A 24,178-nucleotide genomic window follows, 5' to 3' on the forward strand; every position below is an offset into this window, starting at 1 on the left:
GAGAACACGTTGGGACGGAGCATCCCTGAGCTACCAAAAAAAGGTAAGAGTATTTCCTTTCACAAGCAGGAGCTGAGAGCTGGGGAACGAGGCGGTGATAGCGGTCAGATGGTTCAGCGGGGGCCCTGGGAGCAGAAATGACTTGAAAGCAGGGTCTTTGAACTAACAACACGCATTACGAAACTGATGAATGGGCTCCGCTTCAAAAAGTCATTCATCGTGATCAAATGATGGTATCCTACATACAGCATAATGGCCCTTCCCTGGAGTTTGCCATGTGAGGGTTTCAGTCTTGGCTGAACTCTTGAGTGGAAGCCCTGTGCCTCTCGGTGACGGCTGGCAACCTTTCTCCTTATTAGCCCCGGAGGGAAAGGGAAAAAATCTATCGGGGAAGAAAGCTCTGATAATAGAGCGATTGTCAGGCAGGCCTTGGGGAGAGGAGAACAGAGTCTTTTAAAGGAATATTGCTGACAAGTGGACTTTGTCATCCAGAAAGCACTTGAGATTCACCATAAACCATCGAGAAAAAGGCTCCGGCTGGGGGGGTGGAATCAGAGTGGGGGGCAAAAGAGAAGGTCAAGGAAAATCTGTTCCCAGTAAATACACAGAGCACTGTTGAGCCTGGCCTTGCTGGGCAGCTGAACAGCCAGGCCCTTAGACCCTCCTTCCCTGAGCAGCTGCAGCTCCTGGCAGGGAGCGTGTGACCCCAGAGCCTGGGAGGACATCCAGCCCCTGCAGCCCTGAGCTGCTGCTGAGGCATCCTCAGACGAGCCCCGGCCTGCTGGGAATAACCCAGCTGCTGGCCAGAGCTGGGGGAGGCAGCTGGTCACCCCTCACCGTGATGGGAGGAGGGTGCCAGGCAACGCGCTGGCTCTCTGGGAGCTTCATGTGGCAGTGGGGGATGTCCAGGCAGGGGAGAGAAGTGCTGGGCAAAGAGCTTTGCAAAGAAATGCCAAGAAGCAGCAAAAGAAGGGAAGTTTTTAGTTAATTAAGGAGGGAGGGGCCCGGGCTGGTGCTAACGAGGTGAGCAGAGCTCACAAAGGGCAGGTGTGGAGAGGCTGGGGCTGGTGTTTGTTGTGTGGTGGCCAGTGGCAGGACAAGGGGCGACAGGCACGAGGAAATGCCCCTGGAACACAAGCAGAAAGTCCTTTGGTGCTGGGGTGAGGGAGCCCTGGCCCAGGCTGCCCAGGGAGGGTGTGGAGGCTCCTGCTCAAGGTTCCCAACCCCAGCTGGACACGTTCCTGTGCCCCCTGAGCCAGGGGCAGCTGCTGCAGCAGGGGCTGGAGCAGCTCAGGGGGTCCCTTCCAGCCCCCACCCCTCTGGGACCGGTCCCAGCTGCCAGACCCAGGCACCCCCCGGGCTCCTGCCCGGCCCGTTCCGCCGCTCCCCGGCGCATGAGCGAGAGGGGCCGGGCTGGTCCCTCCCCGCCCCGGCCCGGCCCGGCCCGGCCCGGCGCTCCGTGCTCCGAGGTAAGTGCGGCCCGGGGGGACGGGCCCGGCCGCGGCGCGGGAGGCGGCGGCCCCGCTCCTGCCCTCCCCTCCCCGCGGCTGGAGGCGGGTCCCGGGCTCGGAGCGGCTGTTCCGCCGGTGAGTAGCCGACGGCTCGGCGCTGCCGGCGCTGCCGGGGCCGTTGTGCGGCGGGGCCGGGGCGGCCTCGGCGGGGCTGCGCTCCCCTCCCCGCACACGGGCCCGTCCTCCGGGCTGCGGGAGCGCCCAGCGCTGCGGCCGTCGGGTTGGTTCGGGCTGGCGCTCGGGGCGAGCCGCAGCGGAATGCGGCGCTTTGGCCAAGGGCAGGAAAACGAGCAGCATCTTGCTCAGATGGGCTTCTGTTGTGGGTCTGTTCTGCCTTCCGCCAGTCGCCGGTGCAGGGGGGTTGTTCAGGTCTCGGTGTCTCGTTTCCTGGTCTGTGGACTTTGAAAACAAACGGCTGAGACGGTGAAGGCAGACGGTGAGAGCTCAGCTGGGAGGGATTAAAGCGTGGTTGTTCCTCGAATCGTGTGATGGGACAGGCAGTGGGTGTAAAATGTGCCGTCAGGTGTTCTGTAGGGTACAGTTGGTGGAGTGGCACAGAGGGCTCAGCCCTGGGTGAGGAGCTTTGGGGAGGTGATTGAGGATGTGGGGTGGAGCGGTTTGGGACAGGCAGAACCTTTGAGCAGTACAGAGCTCACCGTGAGGTTCCCACTGAGGTTTTCACAGCACATCAGCCTCAAAAGGTGGGAGGCAGGAAGGCAAAGGCTGGTGCTGGTGACTCAGCCCTGAAGGGGGTTAAGAGGGGGCATCCCAAGGTTCCCTGTGCGGAATGATCCCCTGGCCATGGCTCACACACCCGCTGCCTCACTGCGAGAAGGCGTTGAGCTGTCTCTCTTACGCAGGTTTCTGTTTCCTTCTGCCATCATCATGTCTCGGAGCCCCTCTGGCAGCTCCGTGGATGACGAGACCTTTCTCCTGGAGTACCGATGCCACCCGGTGCGCCCGCAGCCCCCCAGCCCCACGTCCCTGGGCGGGACACACGGCCCTGCCCCGCTGCCCGCTGCCCTGGGCTCTGCCGCCGCGGCCGAGCCGCACCGCGTCGTCCTCAGCACCGACAGCCCAGCTGCGCTGAAGGTGGGGACCCAGCAGCTCATCCCCAAAAGCTTGGCCGTCTCCACCAAGACCAAGAACAGCCCTTCGCGGACGCAGAGCTTTGGGGCGGGAGGGTCGAGCCGGGAGCCGCGGGGCCCCGACCCGAAGCGCGCGTCCGTGCCCGGTGTCGCTGCGGAGGGGGAGGACGACGACGTGGGGTCCCTCAAGCGCAACCTGAGGAACATGTCCTACCGCGCCGCCATGAAGGGCCCGGCCGCAGAGCCGGAGCCGCTGGCCGCCGTCCCCTCGCTGAAACCCGTGTCGGAGGAAGGCAGCGCCCTGCCCGCCCGCAGCCCTGGCAGGAGCAAGGTGGGTTTGGCACCCACCGTCACCCTGTTGCTTTTTGAGCCTGTGCTTCCCCTGACGTGGATCTGCAGAGCCTTTTGCTGCAGCTCCTGTGGGTTACAGAGCTGGGTGAGCCCAGCGTGGAGCTGGCAGAGCACGGTAACGGGTGCCTGGGGAAGCCAGAGTGTCACTGGCAGACGCTGGGAGTCCCTGGGGAGCACGGGAGTAGCTGGCGTGGCGCTTGTGGGGAGTGGAACTGGCTGTGCCAGGGCTCCTGGCGGGCGCAGGCGTGTTTGCAGGGTGGGGAGAGCCGGGTGTGTGGCTCTGAGGAGGCGGCTGGTGGTACACAAACATGGGTGAAGCAGGGCTGGGGAAAAGGAGGCTCCAGTGCAGGCAAAGTCCAGGTGTGAGACAGCTCAACGTGAAACGCAGCAGCATAACTACAAAATGGTTCAGATCATGACCCTGATAACACAAGGTGAAAGCTGAGTCACTTCAGTGAGCAAACAAAGGCTCAGCCAAAATTCAGGCTGAAAGAAGTGGGTGGTATTTGCTGACTGGCCGCCCAGGTAACTTCCCCTCTTTCCTGGAGGAGCTAAATGCTTCCCAGGGCCACAGAAGGACAGTCACTTCAGCACATTCTCCTTCCTCCTGCAGAGAGCCTTCGGTCGGAAGCGGGTGCAGAAGCGCGGCGGCTCGTTCAAGGACCGTGAGTGCCAGTTCCCCACAGGGCACCAGCAGCTTCTCCACAAAGCCAGTCCCTCAGGAACCCCTTTGCCACGTGTGCTGCTCCCTGTCCCTGAGCTGGGGCTTTGCCCTGCAAGAGGAGTGTTGCTGCTTTCCCACTCCCTGGGGCACAATGGAGCACTCCCAGCTCGGCTTTGCTCTGGGCAAACACAGGAGCCTTGTGCTGGCTGCTGGGAGCTGCTGGGAGCAGGAGCTGCTGCTTAACCGGTGCTGTGCAAAGTCCAGCCCTGGCCAGTGCTCGTGCAGGGCTCGTGGCGGTGGTGGGACGGGAAGCCACGGGCCACAGCTGGGAGAGAATTCACTGACCTCGTGCCTTTTCCACTGCAGAGCCCCGGCTGTATCAGGAAATCCGTGAGAGAGGTCTGAACTCTGTCAGCCATGAGTCAGACGAGGATTTGCTGGAGGAATCCGTCCCAGCTGAGCCATCCCCTCCAGACACCACCATCGTGGTGCAGACCTATCGCCCGGCACAGGTGACCTGGAGCCAGCTCCCAGAGGTAGGATCCGAACAGCCCCACGTACCCTCCCTGGCTTGTTACGTGCTGCAGCCACAGCTCTGTGTGTTTTAAAGGCTCTCTGAGCTGCCCAGGCGAGCTGGGAGTGTGTAACTCTGCAGCTTTAGTCTTCGTGATGGGATGCTTTGGGGCCACCCAGCCCTGGCTGGGACACACGGTTCCTGTCCAGACTTGCTGGGGTGCCGGAGGAGCTGCTGCGGGGGGTTCACCCTCAGACCAGGAGGGGAAAACCAGCAGCTGCCGGGGGGCTGCGGGGCCGGGGGGCTGCGGGGCCGGGGGGCTGCGGGGCCGGGGGGCTGCGGGGCCGGGGGGCTGCGGGGCCGGGGCGCGCTGCGGCGGGAGCTGCCGGCTCGGTGCGGGGCCGGGCACAGACCGCGCTAGAGGGCGATCAAGGACCGTCGGTCGGCGGCTGACCGCGGCATCGCCCCGCAGGTGCTGGAAGCCGGAATCCTGCCGAGGATCTCGCCCGAGGAGCGCCGGCGGCAGGAGGTGAGAGGAGCCCCGGGCTCGGTGTGGGGCTGGAAGGGGCTCAGGTGCTGTGCAGGGGGTGACTGTGGGGCTGGGCAGTGCTGGAAGGGCTCAGCATCACCTCTTGGCTCCTCTGAATGCTGGTGAGAAATAGCTACAGGAAGGGAAAGCATCTTAGTGCTGTGGCTTACTAATGCCCAAGTGTACTCCAGTGCACTGAGGTTGCTGGTGTAGGTCAGGCAGTGCATGAGATGAGCCAGGGAAGGCTGTGCTGCTGGAGCAGAGCCATCTCCAGTGGCTTCGTGCCAAGCAAACACAGATAAGAGACAGCAAGTGTTGATTCACGGCCTTGTTCGTCCGTTTGTGCTGTTACACCTTGGCTGTCCCGCTGCTTTCAGGCCATGTTTGAGATCATCACTTCTGAGTACTCCTACATGCACAGCCTGGGTGTCCTGGTGTGCCACTTCATGAGGTCAGAGGAGCTGAAGGAGACCATGACTCAGACGGAGCACCACCACCTCTTCTCCAACATCAGCGACATCCTGACGGTCAGCACCAGGCAAGTGGGGCTGGCAGCCTGGGGCTGGCACCCAAGAGCCTGGAGCAGGGACTCTGAAGCTCCCTTAGTGTGAGACCAGCTGTCCCTGGGATTGTTGAAGGTGCTGAGCCATCCCACGGAACGCCCCGTGCTGCAGAACGCTCCCCTGCAGAGCCTTCCTCCTGTTACGTGCTTCTGCTTCGACTGTTAAACCCCATTTGCTTGTAGTGGGTTTTAACAACCAAACTCACCTGTTTGGTTTGCAGTTGTGAAGTTATTTGACATTCTCTCCTTAGCTTCTTTGAAGCCTTGGAGAAGCGCCACCAGGAAAACGTCCTCATTCCTGACATCAGTGACATCGTGGAAGAGCACGCCTCCAGCCACTTCAGTCCTTACATCAGCTACTGCTCCAATGAGGTCTACCAGCAGAGGACCCTTCAGAAGCTGCTGTGAGTACTGCTGGGTGCTCAGGCCTTGGGTTCACCAAGGAGTTGCTGACCAGGGGTCTCTGGGCTATGGGGATGCTGACTGGCAGCAGGCAGGGAGGGCAGGACCATCGCCTGCATGTGGCTCCTCAGCCTGTTTCCTTTTCCCTAAGGAGGGCTGTCTCCTTTCTGAGCAGAGTTCGACTTCTAGACCTCAGTGTCTCTGTGTCAGGTGGTTAGGACGTGATGTGCTGTAGAAAGGGTGAAGGATGGGGATAAGTGGGGTTGATGCCACCACAGGCTGAAGTCAGGTGGGTCAGTAGATGTGTGGTGTGTTAGGACACGTGCAGGCTGCTCATTTCCAGATCAAACTAGTGGTACAAGTCAGTTGTTGGTACATCCATGACTTTACCTGCCTTTTGGTGGACTCCACACCTCCAGGTGCTCTTCCACCACCTGCTAATGGGTCAGTCCACTTTCCATCCCAGCTGCATTCTTGGCTCAGCACGGGCAGTGCCATCGCTGCGTTTCTTGTTCATGGAAAGCCCACAGAACATCTGGATCACTGAAGAAGATAGTTAATGGTGCTTTCTTGTCCTATTCCAGAAACATAAACCCCTTATTTAAAGAGACCTTGAAACAAATTGAAAGGAAACCAGAATGTGGAGGCCTGCCACTGATATCATTTCTCATTCTCCCCATGCAGAGGGTAACACGGCTGCCTCTGCTCTTGGATGTAAGTAAGTCACACGGTGGCATTGCTGGGCACCTGCTGTGGTTTGCTGAGCCTGGGGCAGCCTTTGGCTGGGCCTTCTATCCCTTGGGAGCTGAGGCTGGGATGCCCCAGCCTGAATTCAGGATTTAAATCCAGAGAGATCTGTGAGTGCTCCTTGTGAGTGTCGGATGTGCAGCTTCAAGCTGTGTAAACAACGCTTCACGTCTGAGCACCATCCACCCCAGTGATGTGAGGGTCCACCCGAGTGATGTGAGGGTCTTTTGTGCTATGTCTGGGTACCTGGGGTGGGGTGGCACAAGCATCCTGCTTGACTAATGCTCAGGTAGCCCAGGAAGGGAAAGCAGATCTTGCACAAACTTCACTGAAACCCAGGACTTTCTGGCCCCAGCTGCTCCAACAGCAAAGCTGCTGGACATGGGACTTCTGGTAACTGCTCCCAGTCTGTAGTGGGCTGAGGGGCCAAGGGGGCTGCCTGGTGTGAGGGGTGATAGAGATGGTCAGTGTGTATCTCTCATGGAAGCCCCAGCAGAAACCAGTTACAGCTCCCAGCACTGTTAAACTTGTTTGGTCACGCTGTGTCACATCCCTGGGAAGCAGCTGAGGTGGAGTCCTCTGCCCTTCAGTGTCACTAAAGCATCTTATCTTGACATTCTAGACTGTCTGTCAAAAAACAAAAGCGGGCACTGCAGCATATGGAGCTGCCACCAGAGCTCTGAAAGCCATCAGCAAGGTGAGGCCCAGCCGCCAGCTCCTGCCTTCCCCGTCCCAGCACGCTGTGCTGCTGCCCTGGCCCCAGCTCCGCCATCCAGCCTCTGGGTTTCCCTCCCTACAGTGGTTCACTTGATACTCTGTGCTCCAAATAGCTGCTGATGTGCACATCTTCCTCCCTTGCTCACCTTTTTCACCTGACTTTGGTTTTTTACTTTTTCTTGGATCTTTTCTTGTTTCCTCTTTGGCCCATCCCTGTGTCCTTCCCTTCTGTTCCAAATCCTTTAGTGCTCTCCCTCAGAAGCCCCCTGACCTGCAGGTGACAGTGAGCTGTGACACTTGCCATAGTCTTTGGAGATTTAGGCAAATGTGCCATCTCTCTCCTGGAGCTCCCTCGTGGCAGAACCTCCAGCTGCCTTTCCCTCAACCTGACTCAGATCCTACATCAGGCTTGGGCTCAGGAGCACAGAGCGGCTGCCTCCCAGCAGCTGCTGAGCTCAGTGTTCTGCTACTCTCCACTTCCCATGGGCTGTTCCTCTTCTTCTAGCTGGTGAAGAACTGCAACGAGGGAGCTCGTGCTATGGAGAGGACAGAGCAGATGTACACCCTGCAGAAACAGCTCAAATTTGGAAAGAAGAAGGTGAGCTCTTGTGGAGGTGGTGGGGCTGAAATCTTCAGGAGTGTGCTCTTAGACCTGTCCTGGGAATCCTTCCAGGAGCAGCAGCACCACTCCATGCCCAATGTGGCCATTTTTCCCTGCTCTGACACGTTTAAGTTTCTGGGTGTTTGCCCTGCCAGCTCAGGGGGTTCAGCAGAGCAATCCTGGGTAATCCCTCACAACCCTTTCCTTTCTCTTCTGCCTCTCTCTGAGCTTTCATCTCCTGCAGACGAGTGGTGAAAGCTGGACAGCCCTGAGGGGAGGAGGTCCTGCCTGGGTGGAGGAGCTGGCAGCAGTGTCTGCCCTCGCTCTCTTGCTCCAGACATGGGGCTTTGCCTGTCCTTGGGGCCTGTCAGACGTGGGCAGCTTCCCAAAGGGCTGTGGTAAAGCCTTGACGTGGTGCCCTGCTGCTGTGGCCCGTGGCCGGAGCAGTGAGCGGTGGGAAAGGTGTTTGAAAGTGTGTGACGTTCCCGTCCTGACTGACCCCGGGGCCCCCTGCGGGTTCAAGCCCAGCTGCCGGAGCTGCCCGTGGCGCTGGTGAGGCAGCCGGGCTGTCAGGCTCTGCCTCTGTCCCTTGCAGCCCTTCCCGCTGATCTCGGCGTCGCGCTGGCTGCTGAAGCGGGGGGAGCTGCAGCTGCTGCTGGCCGAGGACGGCGGCATCTTCTGCCGCGGCGCCGGCCGCCTCTGCCACCTCTTGCTGTTCAACGACGTCCTCATCCTAACCAAGAAGAAGAGGTGAGAACAGTGAAGGGATTCCAGTCTCAGCTCCCCAGGCAGCACAGCCTCGGGAATCCCCAGGATTTCCCTGATTTGGCTGTCCCTTGCTGGCCAGGAGAGACAACCCAGCTCCGCTGCCCTTGGCCTTGCTCTGTTGGTGGGTGGCTGACGGGTCCACAGAGCCACGTCCCCCCTGGGGGGTGGCTGACAGGTCCACAGAGCCACGTCCCCCCCGGGCACCGGCTCGTGTCCCCCCAGGACGGCGGCCTCGGCCCCGCTCTGCCCTCGGTGGTGAGTGAGCTGGGGCTGAGGTGCCGCTCCGCTCTGTGCCGCAGCGAGGAGAGCTACACCGTCATCAACTACGCCACGCTGGACCACGTCACGGTGGAGAAGGTGGAGAGCGTGGACCCTCCTTCCCCTGCTGCCGGCAGGGCCGGGGGGCACCTGCTGCGCGTGGCCATGGAGAAGGACAGCGAGGGCCGGCGGGAGGAGGTCGTGCTGGCGGCAGAGACGCTGTGAGCAGCCCGGGGTGGGGGGTTTCGCAGGCTGAACCTTCTTGCCTGTGGGATGGAGGAGTGCCCTGGTGATCCCCGAGGCTTCTGGGATGCACCTCTCCCTCCCTGCTCCTGGGACCTGTGTGGGCTTCTCTCCTTGCTCTGTTTCTTTCGCTCTCCTCAGTTTCCCGTGTCCAAGTGAAGCCCAGTGCTGGGGCAGCGTGTGCTGCCTGTGCAGCATCTTTGCACCCTCTGATCAAACGTTTGCCTGCTCTGACTCCCCTTGCTCTGGGAATTTCCCACCCCGTGCCACGGACACAGACACATGCACTGTCTCTCTGGCTGTGTCACACGGGCTTTCCCTCCCGCAGGAGCGAGCGTGCTCGCTGGATCACTGCTCTGATGCACAGAGAGAAGGAGACGCCTGACACCACCCCTAAAGGAGGTACCGTTGTGCTGGGATGAGCCAGAGCGGGTGCAGGAACAGGCATCTGCCCTGTTCCTCTCCTCTGGAGAGGGAGCTGAGGATGTGTGTGGATGGAGAGCTCTGGTACCACACCTTGCTCCTTAGGAGCTGCCTCCCAGGCAGTTATCAGCTAGTTTCCTAGGAGGCACTATGAAATTCCAGGCATGCCTTAGGCTGCTGGTGAGAAGAGATTTGATTTCTCACCATGTTCTTGGAGGGGGCAGAAGGAGAGATGAGGGGCAGGGACAGGAGGGAATTGGGAGCTGCAGAGCCCCGGTGGGGTGGGCGGCCAGGCCAGGCTGGAGCTGCTGGCCGAGCCCTGGGGGGTTACCCCCAAGCAGGGGTGCCAGGCTGGGCTCTCAGCAGGCCCCTGCTGTCCTCTGCAGAGCTGAGGCAGGTGGAGATAACCTGTGCATACCTGGCCAAGCAGGCAGACGAGCTGTCCCTGCAGCAAGCGGACGTCGTGCTGGTGCTGGGCGAGGAGGACGGTGAGTGTCTGCAAGCGGGAGCTGCGGCCGGGGAGCGCCACCTCGGGGGGGGCTGTGGTGGGGAGAGGCCTCAGAGACCCCAGGGCACCGGGATTTTGGCAGTTTCCAGAAGCTTCCAGGAAGCTCAAGCCGCTGACAGGGCCCATGGCACTGGCTGGGGCCGTGTCCCAGCTGATGACAGCAGGTCCCCAGCAGCTGATGGAGGTGGCACTGCCAGCACACTTACCGGTGCCTCCTGTGTGGCTGTGGCTGGCAGCCAGCAGCAGAAACCTCAGAAGGGAGAGAAATAAACCCCAGAACAGGCAGTTCTGCCGCGCTGAGCAGCCCCGTTGTGCTGGCAGGCTGGTGCTGGGGCGAGCGGCTGCGGGACGGCGAGCGGGGCTGGTTCCCGCAGCGCTGTGCCCGGCACATCACCAGCCGAGCGGCCGTGGAGTGCAACGTGCGGCGCATGGAGCGGCTGCGCATCGAGACCGACGTGTAGGACCCGGCAGGGACGGGGGCTTCTGCTGGGACCGCTCGGGGGGCTCCAGCCGCTGCGGACCGAGCCCCTGGCGAGAAGGGAGCGGGATGAGCTGCAGCCACAGGCGGCAGCTCTCACCCCTCAGGCCGTGTCGGTGGCTGATGGCCGTGAGCCCTGGCACCGAGTGCTCCCGGCCAGCGCCAACAGCCGTGACCTGGAACAGGCTCTGGGAAGCTGCTGGGCTGCTGGCTCGAGTTCAAAGGGCTGTGGCTGTGTTCGGGGCTCGTGCTGCCATCGCTCTCCCCGCTGCTGGCCAGTGCTGCTGGCAGCGGCTGCACACCTTGTGTGACGAGCCGGGGCACAGGGGCAGCGGAACCCAGTCTCAAGCCTGCAGGAGTTTCATTCTGTCTGCCAGGCTTATTCCTTCACACTGTCTGTCCTGTTGACTCTTTCTCTTTTCCCCCTCAATTACTCCTGGTTCTCTGGAGCACAGCTGTGGCTCTGCAGGGTGAGGGGATGCCACTGCCTCACCCTCACTCCCTGCACTGGCAGATGCTGAGGCTGGTGCGGTCAGAGGGGTCGGGGCCAGGGCTGGGCTGCTGCGGGCTCAGGGAAGCCATGGCAGGCCCTGGGGTGAGGCAGCTCCATGCTGCCTGGCTTTGGATTCACAGGGCCAGCGTTGTTGTAATGTGTCTGTTTTGATTAAGCTGTTAAAGGATTAACTGGATTAGCAATAAATTCTTGGATCCCAATGAAAGGCTTGTTCTGCTTGCCCAGAAAGGACCCGCAGCAGCACCACTGGGTCCCTGTGCTTAACCCATGGGTGCTGAGGGACGTCCCTCAGCTCTGTGTCTGCACAGTGTCCCAACTCTGAGCTCTGAGCAAGTTTCCTGCTGCCGGCAGCATCGTTCAGCCTCTGTGTGTTCTTGTCACATGCTCATCTCAGGAGAGCTGCCTGAGAACCTGCTGTCAGTGGCAGCACAGTTCGAGTGCAGTTGACCGAGAGACAAGGTGAATGGCCGTTCAGTCAGACTTGCTCTTTATTTCTCTTAACGTTAAAGCTTGTTGTCAGTGCTCCGTGACAGGAGGGGGCGTCTGAGCAGAGAGAAGGGAAAGCAAACAGACTGTAGGAACAAACATGAACAGGAATCGTGGTATAAAAAATACAAGTAGAGGGTTGCTGAGGTCTCACACTCAGCCGTGGGGTTTCCTGCTGGGGCTGCAGCGGGTCAGCACCGATCCCTCAGGCTCTGCCAGCAGCTCCCAGCCCAGGGGCATCGCTGCCACACGCTGCCAGCCCTGGCACAGGTCCCCAGGAGCCTGGGCAGCGGCTGCAGGCACAGGGAACGGGACAGGGGATGGTGTGGAGCAGGGGCAGCAGCGCTGGCAGCACGGCTCAGGGGCATTTGGCACGTGGACAACAGCTCCCTGCTCGCGGCTCACCCAGCGGACGACACACAACCGTAAGCATACGAGTTTGGTCCTTCACTACAGACTTATATGAACATCATTTCTTCACAAGAATGATCCCTACTGCAACCAATACTGTTAGGGAAGCAATAAAATAAGAAAGGGATTAGCAAAACCGTACAAGTTATATACAGATGGAAATCAACCTGTCAGCACCAGAGACAATTCCTTTATTATGTTCAGTTGGCCCCTGTGGGAATAATTTAAAGGGCGAGCAGTGGGGCAGGGCTGAGCTGCAGCAGAGGCAGAGGGACAGAGCTGAGCTGCAGCAGAGGCAGAGGGGCCAGGCAGGGCTGAGCTGCAGCTGCAGCAGAGGCAGAGAGGCCAGCACACACAGCCCAGCCCGGCTGCAGCACAGCCTGGGGCTTCAGATGTGGTCAGCTCTCAGGCTCCATGTACCCAAGAGCTTTGTGCAAAGAGGTGAGGGGCCTGGCAGGGCCCTGGCTGTGCTGGGAGGTGGCTGCAGCACTGCAGCTCTTGCCCCTTCCTCATCCCCTTCCCTGCTCCTGGGTTTGACAGGAACGGATAACGCAGGTGAGAACGGGCTCTGCCACAGCCCAGCTTTGCCCCACAGCACAGAATTTACAGTAACAGACCCCTGCAAATTCCATTTACAAAAGACTATTCAAGTGAGGTGGTTCTTTTCCCAGGAGGCACGATCTCACGTCTGGCAACAGTTGTCCAGCTTCCCATCAATGTCTTGGCGTAAATACCTACTTTGGAGCACGATCAGCCCCCTCCCCAGCCCAGCACCCAAAAGGTGAAGGCCAGCAGTTTGCCATGAGCGATGCAAGTCTGCTGCCTGCTGGCAATTGCTCCTGAGCTGGTCCTTCTGGTGCCTGTCACTGGCGTCAGTGCCCAGCCCGTGCCGGTGTGGGGAACAGGCTCCGCTTCAGCCTGGCTCAGACAACCCCAGACGTGGGACACGATAACCAGCTGCTCACATGGCTTGTAAACAAGTTCCTTCAGTAGGTTGTTGGCTTCTTCAGGTGGCTGCATGGTCACACTGAGGGACTGGATTGCTCCTGGAGCTACAGGACCCACCGCTGGGGCAGCCAGAGCCCCCACGGCAGCAGAGGCGACGCGGTGGGTGCCGGGGGCTCCACGGCTGGATGGGAAACTGGGCCAGGTCAGTCCTCATGGCTCCAGGGGGAAGATGCTCCAGGGCTGAACCTCCAGCACTGCTGCTCTGCCTCGGAGCTGGAGCACTGGCCCCTCTCTGCAGCCGGGCTCAGGTTGGAGCAGCGGTTTCAGGTCGGTGCCTGCAGCCACGGGGCAGCATTGGGGCTGCTACTGACCCGGGAGCACAGAGGAGTGCTCAGCCAGTGGCAGATGAAGTGTCCCACCTGCAAAGCAAGTCACACCATCCTGCCAGCCATCCCTGCAGCACAGCACCCACAGGGAGCCAGCAGCTTCAGTCACAGCCTGGGCACCAGCAGGTGAGTGGGTTTTCCACTGTGGTCAGTGCATGGGATCACTTAGTTCCAGTATGAGCGTGGGCTCTGTGTCCCGCCCTCACCACGGGCACACCTGGGGTCAGGCTACTGAACAGCTTTGTTTTCACAGCAGTGCCACATGCAGCCTGTGTTATAAAACCTCCCTCTGGGGCTGGGGCAGGGTGAACAGATCACCTCCAACAAGGGCCTTGGGAAGAGGCTGGTGTGACACTACAGGACTGGGTTTAGCTGACAGTAGTGCTGCCAAAACCACCCACCCCAGGCCAGGAGGCAGAGCCCGAGCAGGGGCACTGCCCCATCCCTCTGCAGCCCCCCAAGTGCCCGCATGACCTCACCTTCCCGACACGTGGGTCCCGTGTGCCCGTCCAGGCAGAGGCACTGTCCGTTGCGAGCGCTGCAGGAGCTGCTGGGGCCGCACTGGCACGTCAGGCTGCAGTCGGGGCCGTACCTGCCGGGCTGGCAGTCTGCAGAGGGGGCAGAGGCACGGCTCGGCTTGGTGGCACTTCCCCCGTGCCATGGGCAGAGCTCGGGCCGTGCAAGAGAAGGCAGAGAGCTTTCCCCTCACTTCCTCCCTTTGGTGGAACAGGACAGCACAGCATCCCCAGGCCAACAGTGTCCCTTCTGCATTTGATCCTGGCCATCTTAACTGAACAGGCACTAGAGGCTGGGGCAGCATTTGCATTTGGATCTGACTACAAGGGCAGGAGAGGTGCCCACCAGTGTCCAGATGCCCTCTCACTGAGGGACACACACAGAAGAAAGTCCCGTTCCACAGGAATTTAGCTCTAATGAGGTGGTTTTTGTATGCATTTCAGGACTGGGCTTCTGACCTACCGGAAACACTCCTTTTGCACAGTCCCTTTCTCACCATCCCAAGCTGTGTCTCGACTCACCTGAGCTGCACCTGAGGCCGGTTTTGCCCGGGGGGCAGCGGCAGCGCCCCGTGGCCGGGTCACAGGGTGCGCTGCCGCAGTCGCAGAGCTGCCGACATCCCTCGCCGAAAGTTCCTTCCCTGCAGCCTGTTTTGGAGAGGTGAGACAGGGCACAGGCCCTACCAGGGCTGTTCCCAGGGGAAGGGGAGGAGGGGGCTGGTACCTGTCTGGCAGCGCTCCCCGCTCAGCCCCGCGGGGCAGCGGCAGCGGCCGGTGGCCGGGTCACATCCTGCCCCGTGCTCACAGTCACAGAGCTCCCGGCAGCCGGCTCCGTGGAATCCTGGGGCACAGCCTGGCAGGGAGAGCTCAGTAAAGCACAGGTGGGTTGAACTCAGGCTCAGCTGTAGATGAGCCTCTGCAGCAAAGCCTCCATCAGCCCACCAGAGAGAAGCAGTGAGCTTTGCTCTCTCTCATGATCAGAGCACAGCTACCCAGCACTAAGCTCAGAGCTGCCTTGGAACGGCTCCTCTCTGTGCAGTGGTCTCATGCACACAATAGAAATGACCTCTGCACCGACTCCTGCTGCCTGGGAAGGGTTTGCTGCCAACAGCAGTTAGAAAGGAAGAGCCTATGGGTGCATGCAGCCCCGTGTGTGACCCCAGTGGTCACTCCTTAGGCCAATGGTCCTGCTCTCTGGATGGGCTTTGGACACCACGCCTCCCCCTTGCAAAGCTTCTGCTGCCACAACTCACGGTGTTGGCAGAGGGGCCCGTAGTGGCCGGCAGAGCAGCGGCAGGCTCCCGTAGCCGGGTCGCAGGTGGCGTTGTGCAGGCAGGGGCAGGGGAGCTGGCAGTCGGCTCCGTACCGTCCCGGCGGGCACTCTGAGGGAAGAGGCGGTGGCAGAGCTGCTCAGCACCCAGCGAGAGGCGCCCAGCCCCGCTCCTGCCTTCCTGGAGGTGTGATACGGCAGGAGGCGCAGACGGGGCAACAGAAACTGGACCCAGTATGAAACCACGCTGAGCCAGCTGCGTGGTTCCCAGGCCGGCGCAGGACAAGGCAGCCCAGCCAGATTTACCTAATTGGCAGGATTTGCCCGTCCAGCCGGGCGGGCAGGAGCAGGAGCCGTCGGCAGCGTGGCAGCGGCCCCCGTTCTGGCAGGAGCAGCTCTGCCGGCAGCCCGGCCCGAACCGCTGCGCGCCGCAGCCTGTGGGGCACAGCAGCGGCATGGGCACCGGCACCCACGGAGGCGCACACAGGCTGTGGGGCAAGGAAACCCCTTCCTGTGCCGCCTCCGTGCCCTGACATGCCCGCAGGATCCCCAGTGAACGTGTACCTTGCTCGCAGGCGCGCCCCGTTCTGCCCGGGGGGCACTCGCAGTGCCCGGTGACGTGGTGGCAGGTGGCACCTTCCCCGCAGGAGCAGAGCCCGGCACAGTCCCTGCCGTAGCGACCGGAGGGACAAGCTGCAGGGAGGAAAACCTTCAGCTGCCTCGGCCACACCGGAGCCCAGCTGCCCGTGTTCGGGGCTGGAGGGGAAGGGCCTCGCCACGGCAGGTGAGCAAAGCGCTGCGGGGGCAGGACTGAGCGGGGCTGCAGAGTGGGGAAAGGGCTCTGTGGTTTCCTTGTGCTGGGAGAGGGAAACACTGTTAGCAGAAAGCCTGCAACAGGCTGGTGTGGCACAAGGAGAAATCCTTTTGGCATAATGTGGCCTCACCAGGGCAGAGCAGAGCGGGAAGAGAACTCCCCTCGACCTGCTGGACACGCCTCAGGATGCCACTGGCCTTCCTGGCCACCAGGACACGTTGCTGCTCGTGTTTAATTTGCTGTCCACAAGAAAAGGTTTGTGTGGTTCAGCCAGAGCACAAGGGAGACGAGCTGCAGCTGCACTGGCACGGCACGGGGCACGCCGAGGCGGGGAGGGCAGCGCTGGCAGCAGGGCAGGACGAGGTGAGTGACCCTGTGAGACCCCTGAGGGCTCAGCAGCCCGGCCCTGAGCAGGATGTGGCCCCGCGGGCGCTCACCGATGCCGCAGTCGGCGCCGATGAAGCCGTCGGGGCAGCGGCACGTCCCGGTGGCAGCGTCGCACAGGCCCCCGTTCTGGCACTTGCACCGGCTGCTGCAGCCCCGGCCGTACCAGCCAGGGGGACACTCTGTGGGGACGGGACACGCAAGGTTCGGTGCTGGAAAGGAGGAGGAGGAGGAAGCCAGGCACGGTGGGAAACGCACCGTGTGGATTCCGCTCGGTCGGGGAGGAGACCGACGGCTCTGCTGGGAGCTCAGAGGCCCGTGAAGCAGCAGCAGGACTCACCCAGCTGGCAGCTGGGCCCGTGGAAGCCGGGGGCGCACACGCAGGCCCCGCTGACGGGGTGGCACTCCTGGGTGGCTCCGGCACACTGGCAGCTGTGAGCACAGCCCTCGCCAAAGGTCCCTGGCAGGCAGGCTGTGGGGAGAGAGGGCACCCGGGTGACCCAGAGCCCGGAGCAGGACCTGTCCCACCCCTCTGTGCAGGATTGCTTTTCTCTTTTCGTTTTAAGCCAGGATTTAGGAAGCCTTTTATGACAGTGAAAGTTCTCTGCCACCCCATAAGCAAAGTGAGCCTCAGGCAAGTGGTTCCTTGGCTCCAGGGAAGACTTGGATTGAAAAGAAACCCGAGTACCTAAAGACATCGGATGCCCTTTGCAGTGCCAGCCCTACCTGCCCTCAGATCCCTGAGACATGGCACATACTCCCCTGTCCTCCAGGTAAGGAATGTGCTCACGTGCCACTGGCTCTTCCAGACTTGCTCATACCCACAGGAGCTCCTTGTAGTACTGATTTATTGCTATCCTTGGGTTAAATCCATAGCTCTGACTCCCCACTTGGCTCCCTGTGCTGTGCTGACCGCTCTGCGGGCACCCACCCAGCTGCCACAGCGCGAGTCGCTCCCTGGCACAGCTCACTCTTGGGCAGGGGGCGTTTGTTTTCTCCCTTCTGTTTCCTGCAGCACTTGACCCATCCCGTTCCCAGCACCTGTCAGCAGCCCCCTGAGAGCCCAACTGCCCTCTGCAGCCCCTCTCCATCCCCCGAGAGCCCGGCTGCCCTCTGCGTACGCTTGTCGCAGGCCGGCCCGGCTCGGCCGGGTGGGCACCCGCACTGGCCGCTGACGTGGTCGCACGGGGTTCCCTGGGGGCAGGCGCAGCGCCCGGCGCAGCTCTTCCCGAAGGATCCCGGCAGGCAGGCTGTGGGGGAACAAGCAAGGACAGGGAGGGCTCCTGAGTGCCCTTTGAGCCATTGCTAATGCCCGAGAGCACCCAGAGCCTGGCTCCCGCACGTGGTGCTGAGCCAGACAGGCAGCAGCTTTTGCAGCGCCCCCTCCTCAAAGCCTGGCAGCTCCTCAGAACTCTTGTTAAAAATGAAGCTCCTCTCCTTGCCGGCCTTTGGCAGGGCCCTGGTTGGCCCCGGCCGGGCTGTGCCTAGCAGTGCCCTGGTGCTCTCACCTTTCTCGCAGCGCCGGCCCCTCCAGCCCCGGGGACAGTCGCAGGCGCCGGTGACGTGGTGGCACGAGACGTTGTCCCCACAGTCGCAGTGCTCTTGGCAGAGTGCCCCGAACAGCCCCTCTGGACAAGCTTCAGAGGGGCAAAGAGACCACGAGTTACACAAAAACAGCAATGTGGGGGCTTTTCTCACAGCAGTCTCTGTAGGCACACGCTTGGCTTTATTGGTGTCCCTCTCCTGCCAAGCCAGAGCTCTGCTGTGACAGGAGCGGTGGCCTCTGCCAGCCCAGGAAGGTCCAGACACGCTGACCCTCGTGTGCACCACAGCCTTGGGGAGGGCAGAAAGCACAGGAGGGGCAGTGCCAGGGCACGCAGCCAGAGCCACGGCCCCCGTGAGCTCTCACAAACCCCACCTTTATGTCTTTGCTTAAACCCATCTGTGCAGCACCAGGGCACTGCTGTGTACCCACGGGCAGGACCCCCCGTGCCCCACTTACGGCTCTCGCACTTGTGTCCCGTCCAGCCGGGCTGGCAGAGGCAGCGACCCCCGCGCCGCTCGCAGAGCCCCCCGTGCTGGCACCCGCAGTGCTCCCGGCAGCCCGGCCCGTGCCGGCCCTCTGCGCACTCTGCGAGGGACAAGGCACAGTGTGAGGCTCTGCCCAGCACCCGCAGCCCCCAGACCCACCAGCACCCACACCCCCTGCCTCTGGAGGAGAATGAGGCTGAGATGCTGTATGTCTGTGGCAGTGCCTGTTTCTGGGTGCCTCCACCACCCCAGCTTGCCACCCAGCCCCTGCCAGCCCCGCTGCTCACCCAGCTCGCAGGCCAGCCCGGTCCAGCCCTCGGGACAAGCACACAGCCCGGTGATGGGGTCACACGTGCCGCCGTTCTGGCACAGGCAGCGCTGCCAGCAGCTCTCCCCGTAGAAACCCATCGGGCACGCTGTGGGAAAAGCAGGTCTAACGGCCCCTGTCAGAGCTCAGTGCAAATATCACCCTCCTGAGCCTGCCAGAGCCATAGGTGGAGGAGGCCTGATGTAAAATGAGGCCTTTAAGTGCTCAGAATGAGAGGCAGGGAGAGGAGCCAAGGACTCCCAGGGGCTGCTTTAGCTGCCCACATAAAGACATCTGGAATTGAAGCTGAGGTAAGAGGCAGTGAGGACACAGGCCATGGGGTGTCTCATCTCTTTCCTAGCTGTGGTGCTGGCCAATACAGAAAAGAGGAGGATGGGTAAGTTCAGTAGCCAGGAGAGATGCTCAGCTGGTAGCCAGAGCCTTCAGTGCTGACCTGCAGAACATCCTGCTCTCCTGGATCCAGACAGTGCCAGTGCTTGGCAGAGAAAAAAGGCTGTTTAAGCACATGTTCCCCTGTGCAGCTTGGCAGAGCTGTGCTGAAGAGGCAGCACTGACTTGGGGCAGTGGGTGATCAGGCTGCTCCTCCCAGTGCTGCCACAAAACTGCACATCACTGCCACTTCTGGTGCTCCTGGAGCCAGGAAGCTCAGCACCGCTAAGGACAGTCTTAGTTGTAACCTGGCCTTGCTTTGCCTCTGTCTCCGCTTTCTGTAGCTGCTACTCCATTGGAAACTCCAGCCCACCCAGAGAAATGGCATCTTTAACCCGCAGTGGCAGAGGAAGCAGAAGGTCTGGGTTAGGAGGTGAGCAGGAAGCGGTACCTTGCTGGCACGTGGGTCCCGTCCAGCCGGCTGCGCAGAGGCAGCGGCCGCTGACGTGGTGGCAGGTGCTGTCATTGGAACAGTTGCATGTCTGGCTGCAGTTCTCACCGTACCTGTTCTCCTGGCACGCTGCATGGGAGCAGAAGCAGGGAGCTGTTAGGTAGCAGGCCTCAAATGCATCAGCCACACTCCCGATAACCCTCCCAAGTGCACTTGTCTGGGAGAGGAACCCACATGTGGCTGCTCTGGCCGGCCCTGGACGTTGGGTTTAATGGTGCTGTGGGGAAATAAGAGCTGAGTGCTGCAGGTGGCTGACAGCCAAACACCCACACCATTGTTACTGTCAACGGCACAGCGTTTTAACAGTGTGGGAAGTGTTTTTCTGGATGCCCAAGCCCTCATTATACTCAACTGTAACATGCTCAGCCAGAGGCTCCCAGTCCCTCTCCAAAACCAAACTGCTCCTCTGCAGCACAGAACAGCCACCCAAACCTCTGATCCCTAGGAAGCAGGAGACAGGAGGGGCCTGCAGAGGCTGCTCCATCCCACCCCAGCTGTGCCAGGCTGCAGACACCTACCCTGGCCGCAGTGGGGGCCGGTCCAGCCTGGGGCACAGTGGCACTGGCCCGTTGTGTGGTCACAGCGGGCACCATTCAGGCAGTTGCAGGCTTCCCGGCACTCCAGCCCATAAAACCCATCAGGACAGGCTGCAGAGAACAAAGGAGAAATCCCCACTAAATGCCTATACAGAGAGCTGGAAACCCCCCAGCCTTTTCTGCTGGTCCAATGCCACACCAGTGTGACAGCCACCTGCACATGGCTCTCCCCCAGCAGAATGTTGGAAGCCTGTCCATTGTGGACATGCAAGGTACAGGAGAGAGCTGGGGTGCATCAGAGAGCAATGGCACTAGGTTTCTGACCATAAGGTTGGTGTGGGAGCCAGACCTGTGTGCACACACAGGCAGCTGTGCATTTACTCTTTGTTACACTCTGCTAGGTTTTTTTCTGAGACCTTTTCCTTTCAGAATGGAACCCAGAGCCTGAGCAGCTTGTGGACAGGCAGCTTTCCCCATCACCCTCCCAAGGGACTCTCTCTGCAGTACCAGGGTCAGACCAGCAGACTGTGATCCGTGGGAGCTGCTGGCAGTGCTGGGTCCCCGGGCACAGGGCACTCACCCTGCTGGCAGAAGGTTCCTCGCCAGCCCGGGCTGCACGTACAGGCCCCGCTGACGTGGTCACAGGCAGCCCCGTTCTCACACTGACACTGGTGCCGACAGTTCAGCCCAAACCATCCCTCTGGGCACTCTAACAAGCAGAAGCAAACGAGACTGAGGAGCCTGTCCTTGCCTGGCGACCCCAGGACGTGCTGCTAAGGCAGGAGCTCAGGTTCAGAATGCAAATAACAGCATCTGGCAGTTGCTTTTTTATGAGGACAGTGGCTCTACCCAACGTGTGCCCGTGGCACCCACCCGCCCTGGGCAGGACCTGGGCATCGCAGACAGGGCACGGGGACTGAACTGCTGTGACTGAGCCAAGCAGCACTGCTGGACAAGCCTGCAGCACAGCTTCCCCCGCTGCCCTCAGAGGCTCCTGGCTGCCCTGCCTGCTGCCTCTGCCATGCCAAGCCCCAGCCAGGGCACTCACTGTTGTGGCAGCGGCTGCCAGTGTAGCCGGCCTGGCACATGCACTGGCCCGTCTCCGCGCTGCAGCTCCCATCGCCGTTGCTGCAGTTGCAGGTGTGGGCGCAGTCGGGGCCCCAGCGCCCAGCATCACAGGCTGCAACACAGGATGGGACCCACCTCAGGGGCTGGGGCTCTGCACAGCACTGGCTGCTCCTCAGAGGGCCCATCCCCACCGATTACAGGGGCTCCCTTGGACAGAAGGATCCCCAGAACACCCCACGGGGCAGTGAGAGCGGGCTCTGTGGTAGTATTTGATGTGAACGGATGCTGCAAGTCAGCCCCTGACAGAACGGCAGCACAGGCAGGACAGAGCAGAGGAACCTGAAGGATTTCAGAGAGGTTTTATTCTGGCAGAGGCACAGGGTGACAGCAAAGCAAATGACAGTGCTGACTTGCACAAGTCTGTCACTTGTGGGCGTCTCTTCTCCCAAGTAACAAGTGACAGAACAAGAGGAAACAGCCTCAAGTTGCCCCAGGGGAGGTTGAGATTGGAGCTGAGGCAGAACTGTTTCCCTGAGAGGGGTGCGAGCCCCTGTGCCAGGCTGCCCAGGGAGCTGGGGCAGTGCCCAGCCCTGGAGGGATCCCAAAGCCGTGGGGCTGAGGTGCTGAGGGCCAGGGGTTAGTGGTGTTTTTGGCAGAATGAGGTTAGTAGTTGGAATCAATGGTCTTAAAGGTGTTCTCCAACCAAAAGGATTCTCTATGAAGGGCAGCAAGCAGTGGGTACAATACCTCTCTGGCAGTTGTGCCCTGTCCAGCCGGGTGCGCAGCTGCATGTCCCCGTCACAGGATGACAATGTCCCTCGTTGCCACAGCTGCAGCTCAGCTGGCAGCCTGGGCCAAACCAGCCCGGAGGACACACTGCCAAGGCAGACTGGGGCTGAGTGCCTGCAGGGCTGCCCTCTGACAAAGCCCACAGGGACCATGCTACTGCTCCCCTGAGCACGTGCACTCCGCTGTGGGCTGAGAAGGACGAGCGGCTCGGGGCTCTACCTGCCCTTCTGCCGCTGCCAGCGTCACCGCAGTGGAGACAGCGCTAGAGGGGCTTCCAGGGAAGAACCCAGCCCGTGCCCCAGCGTGCGAGGCAAGGGGCCCGTGCCCAGCGCTGAGCCCTGGGTGCAGCAGTGCCCGGCTGACGGCTGGAGCCTCTGCCACGCCGCCCGCACCACCCCGGCTTGGCAGCACTCACCGTCCTGGCAGCGGTGCCCGGTGTAGCCGGGCGGGCACAGGCAGGCTCCGGTGGCCGCGTCGCAGCTGCCGTTGTTGGCACAGTCGGGACAGATCTCCTGGCAGCCCAGGCCCCAGCGGCCCTCGGGACAAGCTGCAGCGTGGGCACAGAGAGAGGACGCTCAGACGTGAGGATCTGAGGGAAATGGCAGTTTGCTGGGGCACGGCATCACGTTCCCTTTCTCACGACTGTGCCTCACGCAAAACATGGACTGTTTTTTGGCCACACGTGGCTGCTGGCGGGGACAATTCGCTTTGTCTGTTTCACAAGCAGCGTGTGAGCCCTGGTAAGTGCTACTCTGACCTCGCTCCAGCACTTTCATGTCCATTTTGGATTTGCATCTACTCGTAGGGAGCTACAAGGGCTCCTTGCTAGGAAATGGTGTTGCTGGCAAAGGGGCCTCTCAGCTGCTGGCACACTGCTGGACAGCACGTTAGTCAGCAGGCCCAGGTCTGCTTCTAGTTTCAAAAGAGAAGCAAAAGGCTAACAATGGCTAAAACTGCAGCAAGAGTCCTCGTTTAACTGCTCCAGGGCTTGGGAAAAAAAGGTCAGTTCAAAATGCAGGGTAAGCACTGTGCACACGTGGTTTTATTGCTCAAACTACTAGGAGCAGGACCATCTCTACCTGACTCACATCTCCCAGCTGCTGTAATACTCTATAATCACGTACAAGTGTCTAATTTAGGATTCTTTAGTTTTCCAGCAGTTAAAGGGTAATATGGTGAGGGCAATTAAAAACATGCATCAGGGGAGAAAAATTGCTTTCCTGTGCTAAGGACTGCAACAACTGAAGACAAGACCCACCTTTCTTCCTGCCTGTGTTTACTTGCACGTCACTCAGCCTCAGCAGCAGAGCTAAGCCAGATGAGTTTATTGTTTCAGACTCACCAGCAAAAGCTGCTTTTTCCCAGTTTTCCATGAAAATTACTCTAATTGCACTTGAATGTTTTCAAAATTAATTTAAGGCAGAAGTAACCTCCCCCCCATCAGCTCCAGGCCTGTGTCCGTGCCTGGCTGCAGCTGGTCCCTGCTCACCTTGGGCGCAGTCGTGTCCCGTCCAGCCGGGCTGGCAGCGGCACTGCCCCGAGCTGCGGTCGCAGGGGGCTCCTTGGCAGGAGCACGACTCCTGGCAGCCTGCTCCAAACGTCCCCTCTGGGCACTCTGTGGGAAACAGCAGTGGGAAGCCTGCCTGTCCTGAGGGGCCTGACCCACTCACACCTCCAGCTCGCTGAGCTCAGCTGCCCGTGGTTCCCGTGCTGCAGGGCAGGCTGAGCTCACAGGCATGGATGGGACTGCTCTGGTAGCCACACTGGGCACCTGCAGCCTCCAGCCATTGCCTCTGAGAAGCAGCAAGGATTACAGCACGTACACTGATGTAAAGCAATAATGAAGGAGCATCTCACTCACAGGTGGTGGTAGTGCTGATGCCAGGTTTGCTCTTTGTACCTGTGACACAGCAGTAGCTCATTACATGCAGACTGAGAGCCTCAGACTCAAAACCCTTAACTCCTGCTGGAGTCTCCCAGAGGAGCTCCACACTTGCAGCCCTTTTTGGTCCATAAGGCTTGGGCAGATGCAAACGCACCAGCACTCAGGAGCCCTGCAGGGAGAGCACACCAGCACACATCCTGACACACGGGAGGTTTTGTTATTCCTCCTCTTTGCTAATTGATGGCAGATGTTTGTCTTCACCCTTTAATAATTTCCAGATCCCGACAACAGCCAAGAGCCTACTATTTCTATACAAATATTTGTGTTATTTCCTGTGACTCCCCCCTACAGGCTTCAGCTCCTTTCTTATTCTTTTTAAAGCTCTCCCAGCCGGCAGCGCTGCACCCACCGGGGCACCACGGGGCTCTGGGGCAGCTCTGGGGCTGCTGGAGTGGGGAGTGGGGGCTGCCACGACCCCCACGAGGGGCAAAGCCCTGTGGAAGCCAGTCACCTCTCTCCTCCTCACACCATTTAGCTCTGCTGGAACTCGCTTGCACGGGAACTGTGTG

At 60.7% G+C, this 24,178-nt stretch overlaps 2 protein-coding genes across 8 annotated transcripts in view; one reads left to right on the plus strand and one right to left on the minus strand.

Moving 5' to 3' along the window:
• The first annotated feature begins 1,490 nt into the window (after window positions 1-1,490).
• ARHGEF16 (Rho guanine nucleotide exchange factor 16) lies at window positions 1,491-11,083 on the plus strand. 3 transcript variants are annotated; one of them, XM_062012863.1, is made up of 16 exons: window positions 1,548-1,586; window positions 1,856-1,947; window positions 2,372-2,930; window positions 3,564-3,615; window positions 3,981-4,150; window positions 4,601-4,657; window positions 5,035-5,195; window positions 5,471-5,623; window positions 6,206-6,335; window positions 6,991-7,065; window positions 7,591-7,683; window positions 8,282-8,436; window positions 8,754-8,933; window positions 9,284-9,357; window positions 9,765-9,866; window positions 10,208-11,083. In XM_062012863.1, the coding sequence occupies exons 3-16, from the start codon at window positions 2,397-2,399 to the stop codon at window positions 10,345-10,347; spliced, it is 2,076 nt and encodes a 691-aa protein (XP_061868847.1). In that variant the 5' UTR covers window positions 1,548-1,586; window positions 1,856-1,947; window positions 2,372-2,396; the 3' UTR covers window positions 10,348-11,083. The 3 variants fall into 3 exon arrangements, with proteins under 3 accessions (XP_061868849.1, XP_061868847.1, XP_061868846.1); XM_062012865.1 differs by lacking the exon at window positions 1,856-1,947 and having other exon boundaries at window positions 1,491-1,586; XM_062012862.1 differs by lacking the exon at window positions 1,548-1,586 and having other exon boundaries at window positions 1,670-1,947.
• Window positions 11,084-11,348: 265 nt separating this feature from the next.
• The window catches only part of MEGF6 (multiple EGF like domains 6), a 78,481-nt gene continuing 65,651 nt past the window's right edge, over window positions 11,349-24,178 (minus strand). For 4 of the 5 annotated variants that reach the window (XM_062012859.1, XM_062012858.1, XM_062012857.1 and 1 more), the window contains 20 exons: window positions 23,214-23,339; window positions 22,140-22,271; window positions 21,683-21,811; window positions 20,916-21,047; window positions 20,448-20,576; window positions 19,850-19,978; window positions 19,272-19,400; window positions 18,411-18,539; window positions 18,095-18,223; window positions 17,601-17,729; window positions 17,214-17,342; window positions 16,433-16,564; window positions 16,146-16,274; window positions 15,459-15,587; window positions 15,201-15,329; window positions 14,878-15,006; window positions 14,349-14,477; window positions 14,147-14,272; window positions 13,589-13,717; window positions 11,349-13,142 (listed from right to left, as the gene is read on the minus strand). In XM_062012859.1, the coding sequence (XP_061868843.1) occupies window positions 13,087-13,142; window positions 13,589-13,717; window positions 14,147-14,272; window positions 14,349-14,477; window positions 14,878-15,006; window positions 15,201-15,329; window positions 15,459-15,587; window positions 16,146-16,274; window positions 16,433-16,564; window positions 17,214-17,342; window positions 17,601-17,729; window positions 18,095-18,223; window positions 18,411-18,539; window positions 19,272-19,400; window positions 19,850-19,978; window positions 20,448-20,576; window positions 20,916-21,047; window positions 21,683-21,811; window positions 22,140-22,271; window positions 23,214-23,339 (2,510 nt within the window). In that variant the 3' untranslated portion in view covers window positions 11,349-13,086. Of the gene's footprint in view, window positions 13,143-13,588; window positions 13,718-14,146; window positions 14,273-14,348; window positions 14,478-14,877; window positions 15,007-15,200; window positions 15,330-15,458; window positions 15,588-15,879; window positions 15,948-16,145; window positions 16,275-16,432; window positions 16,565-17,213; window positions 17,343-17,600; window positions 17,730-18,094; window positions 18,224-18,410; window positions 18,540-19,271; window positions 19,401-19,849; window positions 19,979-20,447; window positions 20,577-20,915; window positions 21,048-21,682; window positions 21,812-22,139; window positions 22,272-23,213; window positions 23,340-24,178 lie in introns of those variants that run through there. The other variant, XM_062012861.1, reaches the window with a different exon arrangement.

This window comes from Colius striatus, chromosome 21 (assembly GCF_028858725.1).
Source record: "Colius striatus isolate bColStr4 chromosome 21, bColStr4.1.hap1, whole genome shotgun sequence".
Taxonomy (NCBI): Eukaryota; Metazoa; Chordata; class Aves; order Coliiformes; family Coliidae; genus Colius; species Colius striatus.

Coding starts and splice junctions, on each gene's coding strand:
- ARHGEF16 (XM_062012865.1), top strand. CDS start 2,397: ATGTCTCGGAGCCCCTCTGGCAGCTCCGTGGATGACGAGACCTTTCTC. Junction 5,196..5,470: donor ATCCTGACGGTCAGCACCAG/GCAAGTGGGGCT, acceptor TTCTCTCCTTAG/CTTCTTTGAAGCCTTGGAGA. Junction 9,867..10,207: donor GGTGCTGGGCGAGGAGGACG/GTGAGTGTCTGC, acceptor TTGTGCTGGCAG/GCTGGTGCTGGGGCGAGCGG.